General features: G+C 34.2%; 1 protein-coding gene across 4 annotated transcripts in view; it reads right to left on the bottom strand.

The window, feature by feature from the left end:
• Positions 1-2,146: 2,146 nt before the first annotated feature.
• The window catches only part of LOC136032096 (uncharacterized), a 438,713-nt gene continuing 426,410 nt past the window's right edge, over positions 2,147-14,449 (bottom strand). For all 4 annotated transcript variants that reach the window (XM_065712239.1, XM_065712241.1, XM_065712240.1 and 1 more), the window contains 4 exons: positions 11,667-11,795; positions 8,962-9,080; positions 4,287-4,375; positions 2,147-2,399 (listed from right to left, as the gene is read on the bottom strand). In XM_065712239.1, coding sequence (XP_065568311.1) covers positions 2,252-2,399; positions 4,287-4,375; positions 8,962-9,080; positions 11,667-11,795 — 485 coding nt within the window. In that variant the 3' untranslated portion in view covers positions 2,147-2,251. The remainder of the gene's footprint in view (positions 2,400-4,286; positions 4,376-8,961; positions 9,081-11,666; positions 11,796-14,449) is intronic.

A 14,449-nucleotide genomic window follows, 5' to 3' on the forward strand; every position in this document is an offset into this window, starting at 1 on the left:
CTTCCGAAAATTAAAAAAAAAAAAATGTATAGGGTAAAATATGTCATTCTTAAGGAAAACTTTTATTTTTCCTTGGGCTAAATGTCAGTGAGCTAAGGGAAAAAAATGTCATTGTGTTTTTGAATTTATCATAAAAATGCATACTAGTTAAATATTCTTTATCAGTTAAATTGTGTTTTCAAAAAAAAAAAAAAAAAAATCGATTTGCACTTTATTCCGCTGGTGACCCCTGGTTCTAAGAAAATCGCTGATGATGAAGAATTATGAATATTTCTCCAAATTCAGTGGAAAACTAAGCATTAGAGTCGTCTTTTGGTTTGTAATAACACAATGGGTCTGTTATTTAATCTATAATAGATATAGATAACTTCGAAGATCACACTGCCTTTCCATGACGAAAGTAAAACAGTTCAAAATAGGGATGATACCTTTTTATTGACAGTGAATAGGTGATGAAATATCACCTCACCTAAGAGCTATGACCTCTGTCCACGTAATATGTCAGATAATTCTAATGAACCGGAACCGAAAAGGTCAACGAGATTTGTCTCGGCTGTTGCATTGAAAAAAAAAATAAGAGCAATAAACTATATGTAATTAGTTTATCACTGCCTCAAATCTTTTTGGATTCAAATATCAAAATAGTTATTTCTGTAATGACGGTTGAAGTGTGCAAAAGATGTGGCTACGATGACGCATCTGCCGTTCAGCCCCAAAACAAGTGCCTTAGGTTATACAGATAGCTCACCTAAAACAGATACTTGATGCATATATTCTGATAGAAAGATCCTACACCCTGTGGAAAAGCAAATATTTAGGGTGTTTGATTTCCACTAGTGTTATCTTTAAGGTTTTTTTTAGTAACCAATTACTAATATGAGCTGGATAGTGCAGTTTGAGCGTCCTCTAACAATGCACGAGATTCGGTCTGTATTCTTCAAAGATAGCTTTCAATATCCATTAAAGCGTCTGTTCAAGGATTTCCTAGCTTTTCGAAAACAGGGTCAAAAATGTAACACAAAAGTTCAAAAGTAAACACAGTAATCAGAGGCAACACTATAGCGTTGCCTATAGTAAAGGCCATACGGCTTCAATGTTTTATTATTATCATTTATTTATTTTACTTTTTTTCCCAGAAGCACTTCATATGGAAGGGGTTGTCTTATAAACTTCAGAGGGGGCTCATTCTATTAGACATGGCAAGTTATTACGAGTGATCGATTGAATAAAAACTAGCGTTGTAATATTTGCCAATGTTTTCAAAATCCACGTATACTACATCGTATTTAATGCTTGACAGCGTATATGGAAAACACGCCTTTGCTTTAATACCGAGTGTGACAAATCCTGTCCCGTTGGATATATTTGTTCTTAAAACCCTTCAGAAGATACGCGTGTTATATTGTCAAAAAATAAGGGAGTGATATCATCTTGTATACAAAGATATCATTTTTGTCAAAAATCAAATTTGATTGTAATGTTAACTTGTATTACTTATAAAAAGCACGTAGACATAAAAAATTCATTTTCAAATGAGCCTCAGGGCCCTAATTAGTGCAGAAAAAAGGAGAGAAAAAGAAAAAGGACACATCACCGCTTCCCGCGCAAAAAAAATAACTTTTTCTGGTGTTCAAGATGGGAGACTGTAATGAGGTGTTCGGCTATGATGATTCCAATGGTGCAGTTTTATTTCGATCTGACGCAATTCTCGTTGCGTTTCAGGCGATTTCTAGAAACTCTCATAAATTTATTTTCGTAGTAAACTTTTACCATTAACAGATAACGGAAATGATAGTTACTATTCCTTGATATGCTTCAAATTGCAATTCTTCCTCACTTGACAGTTTTTTTATTATTATTTTTCCAGACACATTTTAAAATTTCCGGTTACTCTAGACAAGAGTAGGCTATTTACTAGGTTGTATCTGCTGCTCCAACCGTGATAAAATTGAGGATACTGAAAAGCCTTGCAGGTTAAGAAGTGTATTTTCGTGCTTTTTAGTCAGTAAATAATGAGTTACCACGACCAAGGATTTTACCGCGTTTTTATGCAATTTACTTATGTCGCCATGTTTTATTATTTTGCCATGGATTTGTGGTCAAGACATCCATGTGTGGATGTTCAACACATATTGCTATTTACAACTTTCAGCGTCGATGACGTTGTTTATTAACACAACACATTGCATGTATAAAAAGTAGAAGAGCATCTTCATATACAATTCAGGAAGGAATGTATCGTGATTTATCTTTATCGTGGTTTTGACAAGTTAGGGGTTATACTTTCTGGAACTGCTGGGAAGTCCAATAGTGACAATTTGGCTGCTTCCGTTCCAAGGTGAAGGCATTGATTGGTAGATAAGTTCTGAAGAATACCCGATATATAACCAGCTGCAAAACTAAAAGAAAAGGTTCAGGTAGCTGATGCAAAACAATAGGTAAACGGATTAAATCGTATGAACGAAGAAACTGAAAACCGTATAAATAAGTACCGAAAGTTTTTATTTCGTCCGCAGAAATCTTCTGTTGAAAACGAAAAGACAAAAAAAAAAAGAAGAAAATCTTACATTTTAAGTTGCAGAATACAGCAAATACGAGAGATAAATACAAATCAGTTACATTCAAACAAACAAACAACAAGCCTACTAATTTTGGGACCTTAAGGTATCTAAAGTTGAAATACAAACTTCTAATTCCCGTTGCCCAAGGAAAACCAATAAACAAAATAGATTTCAGAAAACAGCTCAAGGCTGACAAGTAAAATTACGCTGTATTTAAAATAGAACGATACATTCTATTAAGTAACATATTTTCTAATTCTGACTTAATTTTTGTGGTCTTGAAGGGGGAAGTGGTAAAGACAATGCATTGACGAAACGAAGGTTTGTCCCCAGTTTTCTTTCACCCGATACATTCTGGGGGAAGCAAGGGAACAAATAAGCAATAACAGTTATGTTAGTTTCATTTATTAGACATTTGCATTAGGCTTGGTTAGTTTAAAGGTGACATCTCTACTTTGACCAAAATAAATGTAAATAGTATTGGCTCAACTGCAGCAACTGCAACAGGCTCCAAACTCTTCAGAAGGTTTGTATCGCTTTTGTTCAAGATTGAATGAAAATGTATTTTTTTTTTCTAAAACAGAAATTATTCCTGAACTATTGTAATCCAAACTTTGCCTGTAGAATTATGGTTTCTGTTGACAATTGTTGCTTTTTACTTATAGCTTTTTACTACGAACTGTTTCATCCAGGGTTCTCTTAATTGTGAAGGGAAGTGTGACATGCCTTCTCTCACATCTGTTTTTCTCTCGGATTCGAGTCTATTGGTACAACAACCCTTTGATCATCCCTGAAAAAAATGTACCATTTAAAATATTTAGGGGGGGGGCATCTGAAACACTAGTTTAATTAAAGATAGTTTTAGGGTAATCATTTTTACAGTTTTCAATGAGTGTTCTACAAATCCCTTTTATAGGGGATCCTCCAACCCTTTTTCTTTGTTTCCAGGTAAGCTTATGTATGTAATTTTTGTGTCACGCCTACAAAAGTTCTTCCTTAAGAGGGAAACTGTCATCTCGCAGCACTCATGTTACAGGCTTAGTCGAGAAATGTTCCATAGAATGAATGTAGGCTAAGTAGATTCTTCAATCCCTCCCCCTTTTTCTTCTATGTCTGTCTTAATAATCAATGGAAACTATAAAAATATTTGGACCTGAAAATGTACTTTTTGAGGCTTCAGGCCCCTACCCACTCATAGAAATAGATCCGTTAACCCTCCTACTCGTCAGCTTATGCACAGCTATACACCAGGGTAACTAATTTCTATGAAGCTTCTAATAAATAAACTCAGTTAAATGAAAGTCTAAAATAACTTTCTATATTATCATGGACTATTTGATATAAACTGTCAGGAGTAATTTTGTATCTTTAAGCAATGTTGTATCTGGAGAATTAGTGTTTGTTGCTTTGGTGAACTATCTGTGCAATTGGCTATTGTTCAATTTCCTAGACTAGCAACGTATCATCATGCTATTCATGTTGCTGCTAATTTAATTTAAATATATAAAAAAAATTACAGCCCTAATCAGATGCCTCAAGGCAAAAATAGGTAGATACTACATTTTTTAATTTCTAGAAGTACCTTCATCTCCATATATCCATCGAGTATCTTTGATTCATTTTGAGATCTATAATTCGTATTTAAGGATCCATTATAATAGGTGAAATCATTAAATTTTCTCTTTCTGCAAATCTTGTTTAAGCAGAATTGTATTGACAACTTACCAGTCACCGGCTCCAGAAACACTTACAATGTCCTCAGGGTCAACTTTTGGTGGTGGAAAATATATTGGATCCCTTCCTCTCGTCATAGCCTTCAAAATACAAATATTAAATAAAATATCAAGTTTGAAATGAATGGAAATTACACTTTAAAAATGAAGGAATGAATGGATTAAAAACCAACAGAAAACAAATAAAAGCCGATTTAGTCATGCTAGTTTTTGTTGAAATTAGAACCACACAACTACTATTAGTGCATAAAATTGGAGCGTCTTAAGCAAGGACGCTCCAAATTGACAATTATTGATAACTTATTGTTTGGCGCCTTCAGGTTTTGATATTACAAATAAGATACTTTCTGCACGAATCAATTATATCTTTATCAGTTTGTTATTTTCAACTTCAAAAGTTTTACACATTCTAGTCTGGCAATTTTATATTTCATTGTTTTGCTCGCATATGTAGATTAGAAAATTACAATTTGTTAGTCACAAAATTTAGGACAGTCCATGAAGTGATTCTTTTTAAAATATTCATGAGCATAAAACCTCATGGAAAGAGTAATTGAACTATCTCTACAGCTATATTTGTAGCAACGTTGGACATCGGTGCTATTTGTTATTACTTGCTGTTACTCACTGTAAGTCTTCAATAATAATGTGTAATCGCAATTTATTGTCTCTAGGTAGTTTCCCTTTGATTCTGAAAATTAGGCATAGCTCACTTGGGCTCTAAAATCTTCCATCTGTTCTCGGTGGAGGTTTGAGGGAATAGAACCAAGAAATTCCGGATTTCTAAACAATAGAATAATAAAGTCACGTTTTTGAGAAAACATTCCTTCTTTCTTGTTCTTTTCTTCTTCTTTTTTCAAGGACATAATCAGTTGTCTTCGAACATCAATTGCTGATAGTTTGGTTAAGACGTTTTTGTAATACGGTGGTTGCGCCGTTACAAATAAATTCCTGAAGATTATGAATGTGATCAAACAGTTCGTGGTAACGAACTGTAGTAAGGAGCGACCCGGCTCAATAGTAACCAAAACTCTAAAAAATTGAACTTTGATATCAATAGCTACATCAAAAAAATCGCATTTTAATGCTGATTTTAAATATATAAGTTTCATCAAGTTTAGTCTTACCCATCAAAAGTTACGAGCCTGAGAAAATTTGCCTCAATTAAGAAAATAGGGGGAAACACCCCCTAAAAGTTGTAGAATCTTAACGAAAATGACACCATCAGATTCAGCGTATCAGAGAACCATACTGTAGAATTGTCAAGCTCCTATCTACAAAAATGTGGAATTTTGTATTTTTTGCCAGAGGACAAATCACGGGTGCGTGTTTATTTGTTTTTTTTGTTTGTTTTTTTTTTTCCCAGGGGTCATCGTATCGACCAAGTGATCCTAGAATGCCGCAAGAGGGCTCATTCTAACGGAAATGAAAAGTTCTAGTGCCCTTTTTAAGTGACCAAAAAAATTGGAGGGCATCTAGGCCCCCTCCTCCCACGCTCATTTTTTCCCAAAGTCAACAGATCAAAATTTTGAGATAGCCATTTTGTTCAGCATAGTCGAAAACCATAATAACTATGTATTTGGGGATGATTTACTCCCCCACAATCCCTGGGGGAGGGGCTGCAAGTTACAAACTTTGACCAGTGTTTACATATAGTAATGGTTATTGGGAAGTGTACAGACGTTTTCAGGGGGATTTTATTTTATTTGGGGGTTGGGGCTGAGGAGAGGGGGCTATGTTGGAGGATCTTGCCTTGGAGGAATCTGTCATGGGGGAAGAAAAATTCAAGGAAAAGGGCGCATGATTTTCTAGCATTACTATAAGAAAACAATGAAAAATAAACATGAAAACGTTTTTTCAAATGAAAGGAAGGAGTAGCATTGAAACTTAAAACGAACAGAGATTATTACGCATATGAGGGGTTCTAAAAATACTTTAGCATAAAGAGCGGTATTTAGGAGGAGATAAATACCTCGCTCTTTATGCTAAAGTATTTTTAGTAATTTCAACTATTTATTCTACGGCCTTTCTGATTCAGGGGTCATTCTTAAAGAATTGGGACAAAACTTAAGATTTAGTGTAAAGAGCGAGGTATTAAAGAGGATACAAACCCCCTCGTATACATAATAAAAATATAAGATTATGAAAGTTTGTTACGTAAGTTGCTAATTTATAAGTTACGTATATTTTTTACTAATAAAAACGTTCGTTAAAAATTAAAAGTTCTAGTTGCCTTTTTAAGCAACCGAAAAATTGAAGGGCAACTAGGCCTCCTTCTCCACCCCTTATTTCTCAAAATCGTCTGATCAAAACTAAGAGAAAGTCATTTAGCCAAAAAAAGAATTAATATACTTATTAAAATAAGAATAATTTATGTGCGGAGAGCCAAAACCAAACATGCATTAATTCAAAAACGTTCAGAAATTAAATAAAAAAAACTAATTTTTTAGCTGAAAGTAAGGAGCGACATTAAAACTTAAAACGAACAGAAATTACTCCGTATATAAAATGGGTTGTCCCCTCCGCAATCCCTCGCTCTTTACGCTAAAGTTTGACTCTTTGCCACAATTCTACTTTTTAAAGCAATTAAAAGCTTTAGTGTAAAGAGCGAGGGATTGCGGAGGGGACAACCCATTTTATATACGGAGTAATTTCTGTTCGTTTTAAGTTTTAATGTCGCTCCTTACTTTCAGCTAAAAAATTAGTTTTTTTTTATTTAATTTTTGAAAAAGGGAAGTACCTCGGAATCTAAGGAAAACTTCGGTTAAACGCCTGTATTAGAAAAATACCTTGATTGAGTTTTAAGAGAAGAACAATGAAGTTTTGGCAAGAACAGATGTTTTGTCGAACAAAATTTCACTTTTAGAGCATTTGAGGAGTGACTGAATAGTCAATTCCTTTTAGTCTCAGCTATTTAGATTTTGAACAAGCATTTGCTTCAGCTGATAGAAAACCTTCGGTGAAAGTAGAATCCCTGTATTAGTAAAATTCGTGGCTTTTGCTCCTGCCCCCCAAGGCCACCTTTACGAACAATGATCTTTACTTGCGTTGCTCCGGCAGACATCCAAGGTTACGTAATTGATATTAGTTAATAATCAATTATTAATAATTTTGTACAGCAAAGAATTTTCATCTTTGTTAAAATAACTGATAACAGATGTACTATCAATCACTCATATGCGCAATCAACCAATCATAGTACATGTGTAAAGAAAAATTGAAGACAGATGAACAATCAATCATTTAACGATCCAGTTATTCCAATTGGAAGATACTGCTAATCCCGAGTTGAAAGTATGAATCCTGCAGTGGCTCAATATTATGGTTATATAAAACCTCTTATCTCAAAGTTCAAAATATACCGGTTAAACACGTGCGTAGTGACTTTCAACGAGTTACCTCAAAGAATCCTGGCGTTTGATGTCTACCAAAGCAATCCCTTAGCTAAAATGGGCCGTGTAATAGTATATTACTCCCAAAGCTTGCCTTGATGAGAATAGCCAAAGTACCAGCCACTACATCTACTACTGCAGGGACTCTGCTGGTTAAGGTCCTATCCTTCTGTCCTTGTATGCTGCTCCACTTAACTACATTAAAGTGATCTGTTCTATGCACAAGAATAAAAGTGTTGCGGTTAATTTAAGAAGTGAGGTGTGCTTTGATGTGGTATTAGCAATAGGTTTGGTGTGGAACCAAGAATTCAACAGAGTTATATCCTCTCCCCTTTATATTAGTATAATGAACCTAGTCTCAAGGAATCCGGTAAAACCTATGGGAGAACATGGTATGTAATGGAAAGGTGAAATTTTCCTAGTTTAGATAATACATACGATTTAAGCGTCCTAGACAAGACTGTTAAGGAAATAAATAAATTTTTTGGAGTTTTGAGAGTTCAGGGTGCAAAAATAGTTTTGAAAATGAATGTCAAGATGACTTAGTCACTCAAATTAGGAATAAGTGAGGTGAAAAAATGGTGTCAGGTAACGAGAAAATCCATCAGATGAGTAGTTTCACTTACCTGAGTAGCATTATTAGGAAAGATGGCGGATCTTTTAATATTTTTTTTGTGGATTTTTATCGTCAATCTTCTTGCTTCGACCTGTTTCTGCCTTGTACCGTATACGAGAATGACAAACACTGAATGGAAGAATGACTGAACTAAACAAGCTATTGAAAAATTCTTTTATGTTCCCAAAGCATTAGGAGACGTTAAAGTTTAAACAGATCAGATTTTTTCGTTTTCACACAATAAAACTTGGGTTCACTTTTAAAAGGCCAGCCACAATGAGAAATAAGAGATTAATTATTTGACGGAAAAGTAAACAATATTGAACTGAAGTCGATTGGCTTTGAAAGTGAGAAATTTATATATTTTTTGTTGTATCGTAATAGGGAAAATCAAAGAATTTTCTTTAGAGGAAGGGGTAGTGGACATTAAGGGAAGGCCCGGCACATTTACTCCGTCTATGACTACAAAAAAAATATGCACAATCAAAAGATATTTTCAATTTTAGTGTTTTTCGAAGGTTTCAGAGAGAGCTTGCTTTGCTTTTAGACTTAAAACACACAAAGATATTTTATCAACTAGAGAACTAGAGATGTATCAACACCTAGAAACAATTTGTAGTTTTAACTTTTGAAAAGTGAAAGACCAACGAAAAACATACCGCAATACCATGTTGCCCCATTGTGACCAAAATGTTTGGAATGACATCCAGCATTTCTTTGCAGCACTCGGAAACGGATTCAAATAAGTCTTTTCCGCATAGACGTGTATCAACTTTTCCTGTGGAGTTTAATATTCGTTATATATGTGTATTTACAAAAAGAACATAATAAAAAAAATTACGAATAAAAGTTGCATAAAAACAGACTTTATTCCGTCACCATAAATGTACGGGCTAATGCTTATAGAAAACCAGGTATTTTGGCAGCATTTTACTTTAATTTTTCAGACAGTTCAGGATGTTCTTTACCTGAGCTCAGGCAGCAATAGGCTGTATGTTTCGCCGGAATGGTGCAGTCTGGATAAAATGACGTCGTTCCTGACAAAAGTGGAACTTTGGTCTTATGTGTATTTTTTTTATAACCTTGCATTAGAAAATTTGGTACTGATTGGAAGAATTTTGCTAAATAGTGTCATTAACCTGCTTGGAATAGAGTGATCATACTCGGATATAAAGCTTTGTAAGAGGACATTCGTATAACCGTCCTAACGTAATTTTTTTCTTAATTCAATCTTAATTCATCAAGAGCCTCATGAATAGCCGCTTTCAAAAGACTTGAAGCTGGTTGGCGGCTGCCTTTTTATTTTTAGATCAATGCGCTTACTCTACTTATCGCAAATAATATTGAAGATATCAGTCTTCTCAATAAATGAAAAGGATTAGGAGATACAATTTTTTAAGGGAAAAGCTGCTAATTCAACTTTTTGTGGAAAACATACAATTGTAAGATTCTATTGGGCAATAGAAACATATTGCGCTTAGATATCAAATGAAGAGACTTCAATAACCTTACTTCACAAAAGTGAATTTAGCTTTCATGGTCCTTATTTTGCTATGATGTCCATCATTCCCTCTGCGTCACAAGATGTGCTTTATGAATAGTTTTCGAATTCTCTCAACAAAGGAGTCTACCAATAGAAAAAAAAATAAGAGAAAAAATCAGTATGCCAATGACTTGGCAAAAATCTGGAGAAAAATTAATAGGGATCTAAAACTAGTCAATAATTTGATGCTTAAAAGCCAACAAGAAGTTAGTTTAAATGTAGAAAATTGTAATATTTTACCAACTATTAAGTAAAACAGTATATATTCAATGTGCCTTCAGCTAAAATAATTGGCCACAAAAATCACATTGCTATAGGATTACTGCTATGAGGCAGAACCGAATCTAGGGGGACAGGAAAGAGGCAGGCATGAAAATACGGAAAAATGCTTTTTTCATAATCTATCACGCAACCATGGGGCCGCTGCGAGTTTTTTCAATTTCCCTATAATTTGTCTGATTTAGGGGTTTCAACGAACCATCACTCCATGGAATAAATTCCATCGTATGTGTTTGATGAAATTATTAATATTTGAACAGTTGCAATATGAGTCAAACTTACGTTATTGCTCCTTGTTGATAAAATTTTGAAACTAAAACCGGTAAATTTTAAGCAACAGAATTAACATTAATTGTTCCTAGGCAACGTTAGCATAATCATAGCTTTTTTTGGTTAGTATACATTTAGTGCTTAAACGATTCAATATCAGCGAAAGAGGCGATTAAAATTTTCTAAGAGCTTTAACCCCGTCTTAATTGGTGAAGTGGCTCATCTAAACTGACTTATAACGGTAACAAGGATCCTTGGATTTGGGACATTAACGCAAATAAGGTGAATATCACTCATAATGCTTAAATAGAACATCTTTGTATTTTTCTTGTTTATCTTAGATTTGAAGGAATTCACATTTACAGATTGTCTAATTGTCTTGTAAAGAAAGGAGATAGAGTAAGGAGGAAACAACAAAGAAAAGAATAATAAGTAAAATAGAGGCGATAAGAATGCTAAGAAGAGGCTGATATGCCTCTTGAAAAATAATACTCTTCTAATTATCTTATACATGAATTTTAATTTTTAAAAGCAAGGATTCTTTTAAGTTACAATCAAGCTATTCTTAAGACCAAAACAGAAACAGGAAAAGTCTTAACATTTCAAAATGTCTAAGGCACAATTCCGAAGAAAAGTAAGAGCCATACATGAACATTGCATAGTTTGTTTGCCCACGATTTTTACATTTGAAGCAGATATACCATTGCCTTCCAACGCTTGCCTGTAGACGCAATAAAGATTTTTCAAGTATCAATGAATTTGGTTTAGTTTATCTTTACGCGCCCACGAAAAAGTGTACATGCACAAAATTGATTTTACCTGTACTTGCAAAAGAACAGACTTTGCCAGCTCTTTAATCAGCAATTTAACTAGTTGTCACCTCCCTAGGCCCGCTCAGGCTTAATCCCTCACGCCATTATCAGTTTGTAAGTTTTTTGAAGTGGGGGGGGGTATACCCCTTGAACATCGAATTTTTTCTCTTTGTTTGGCATATATTTTTGGAATTTTTCTAGTCTATGTCTAATAAATTGGTTTCAAAATTATAATCCGTAAAATTTCTGTGTTTTCAGCTGAATTTGCTTAGGATCATCAATCGGAAAAAATTCTCTCTCTCTCTCTCTCTCTCTCTCTCTCTCTCTATCTCTTTCTTTCTTTCTTTCTTTATTTTAGAACTGAAGATATAAAACTCAGACATTCAAATTCTCAAGACCCCCCAGACTCATAAGAATACCCATAACCTTCAAAATTCAACGGAACATGACTTAAACTTACTTAGCTTTAGATTTTCCAAAATGGCATCGAGTTCAATAATGTTTGGGGAAATGTATCGAAGACTAGAAGGCACATGGTTTCTTAGAAACGGCCGTATAGACTTCTTAACATCTGTAGTTTCATACCAAACTAAAAAAAAAATACAGAGTTATACAATAATTCATTGAACCATAATCCATAGTAAGGTAAAAAAAAAAAAGGTAAAGAATACGGCATTAGACTTTACAGTCCCCACCGGCGGTGCTGATCTCCGTTTCTCGGCCCTTCAGCCAGGAAGTGCAATGGGGGGTTGGGGGCCAATCATCCTGTGCTTTCGCACGCCCTTCCTGTTTACCTTCCCCAGATTTCTCCAAGTACCCATTTAGAGCTGGGTCGACTCTGTTTGAGCTTACAGAGTCACGCCACTGACTTCCGTCCCAAACTTAATAATTGGGTACACTAGGATTAAACCACATTTAAAATAAATTTCATATGTAGAAGAAGTGTCATTTGAAATGGAATTATGAATGATAACAATTATAATAGTTACTATTTCAATTTTTACTTTACTTGCCATTGCCGGTAGTTACAATTGAAGCTATTGTCTTTACAGATGTACCTGAAATTATTCGTTTTAAATATTGAGGCATTTTAGCGTGATGCTGTGACTTCATCAGTCATAATACGGAAGTGGTACCAAAAAAGGTTTTTTTTGTGTGAAAAAAGCATTCTACTTTAGTATTTTAAAGGCGATTTTATATACACTGGTTAAAAATTTATTGTATTTAGTTTCTGGTATAGAGGGCTAAAAACCTCCACTAAGGATTCCCACACAAGGGAATTTCAGTTTAATGAATAGAAACTATTTATTTTTATCCGCCACAGTTTTCTAGAGTTTCCAAAATCTTTTCAAAATTTCCGTAAATTTTTTTTTCACTGCAACTATTTGATCTAAAATTTAACATGTTCACGATTAATTTTAGTAAAAATTAAAAAGTTAAATTAAGTAAAAAGTAGTATCGGTGCTTTTTAACATCATTACCGCAGGAAAGTGCTACCAAAAACGACGCTACACGCCATCTTCAAGTTGCAGAAGAGTCTGATGATCAGTGTGCTGTGGCAGCTATTAATTATCAATTCATAGTCATATTTCATTTGTTTACAGATCTAGAAACTTATTTAAGAAATTCCCAGGCCAGGTGGAACAAAAATTCCCTTGAAAGGGAAGGGACCAAACATTTGGCATACAAATATTTCTTTTAAAATTTTTTTAAACATACTCATACATTTTGAGAAAAACGATCAGAAATTGAATTATTGTTTTCAACTGAAAGTGAGGAGCAACATTAAAATTTGAAACGAACAAAAATTATTAAGTATAAAAGGGGGGCTGCCTCATCCTCAATACTTTGCTCTTTACGCTAAAGTTTGACTTTTTGTCCCAATTATTTAAGAACGACTCCTTGAAACACAGGGGTCGTTTAATTAGAAAGATACTTTTTTGAACTGCTCAAAAACTTCAGCTTGAAGAGCGACGGATTGAGGACGGGGTAGTCCGAAGAACAGTTTCTGTTCGTTCTAAATTATAATGTTGCTCCTTAGTTTCAGCTGAAAAAAACTTGTTGTTTTTATTTATTTACATTTAAGACCTATCTCACGTCATTAGCCGTAATTTGTATTTCCTCAGTCACTCCATTTCCGTACTCTAATTTTCAGCCAATTTCATTACACAATTTTCGCTTCTTTTAGTTTTAATGTGGGTATAAGAATTATCACTTTCCGTCTTTCAAGTGACTTAGTATGTCGCGAAGCGGCAAGATATTTGGAATTTAAAGGATTTTAAATGGTCCTTTTCCATAAAATTTTTTTCGCACCATAAAAAACCTCACAATGTCTGAATTGCTATTTGAACTGCTTAAATTTACGATTGTATTGAAAGAGCCACAAAAGTTTTAATTTTTTTTTCGAGTTTTACATAATAAAAACTGAGCATTTTTATTGGAGGGGGGGGAGTGCAAGAGGGGTCCACATCCGGATAGTCAAGGGGCATGGGATATATAATGTTTTTCTCCATGTTATTGGGGGAAACTACCCACCCTCCTCCCCCCCATTTGACACCGCCCGAATAAAGCACCTGATGAAAATTTTACCTCAGATCAACGATTCTAATTTAAAAATATTTCTAAGAAGCCATGAGTTGAAATTTTATTTCTGAACTCTTGCAACCAAGGCCATAATTAGCTTATTTAATTTTATTGCTCGCTGTTCAACTTTGGCGAAAGAAAATGAGAAATTAAAAACGGTCAAACTAATACAAAAGCATTAAATTTGATAATCAAATAATTTATTTAAAATGATAAACAGATTTTACTTTCTTAATTTAAATTTTGTCGATTTGGCGAAACAACGAAAATGCAAAGTTTACGAATTTTGCATTTTACCATATCCGTTCCAAAAAATTCGCTTGGTTTTCAGAAAAAAAAAGTAATAAGATTAAAATTATGCGCAACATTTAACCACTCCTTAACTTTTTTTCAAACTTGTGGAATGATTTTAAATTTTGATTGGGCTTTACCTATGCTTAATAACTAAATTTATCACTGCCAGACTTCCTCCGCAAAATTTACAAACTGTATTTCTGAATCTTGGACCCCCCTCCTTTTGACGCCCCTGTCCGTTATGATGGAGATGGAAAGCTGAATCAAACTCTATTTACATGCATTACAACTTCTATTGTTCAAATCTTGTCCTAGTCAAGGCCTCCACACTGGGTCTACTTTAAATGCTATAAGGTATTTCCAGTA

The sequence above is a fragment of the Artemia franciscana genome, chromosome 10 (genome assembly GCF_032884065.1).
Source record: "Artemia franciscana chromosome 10, ASM3288406v1, whole genome shotgun sequence".
Taxonomy (NCBI): domain Eukaryota; kingdom Metazoa; phylum Arthropoda; class Branchiopoda; order Anostraca; family Artemiidae; genus Artemia; species Artemia franciscana.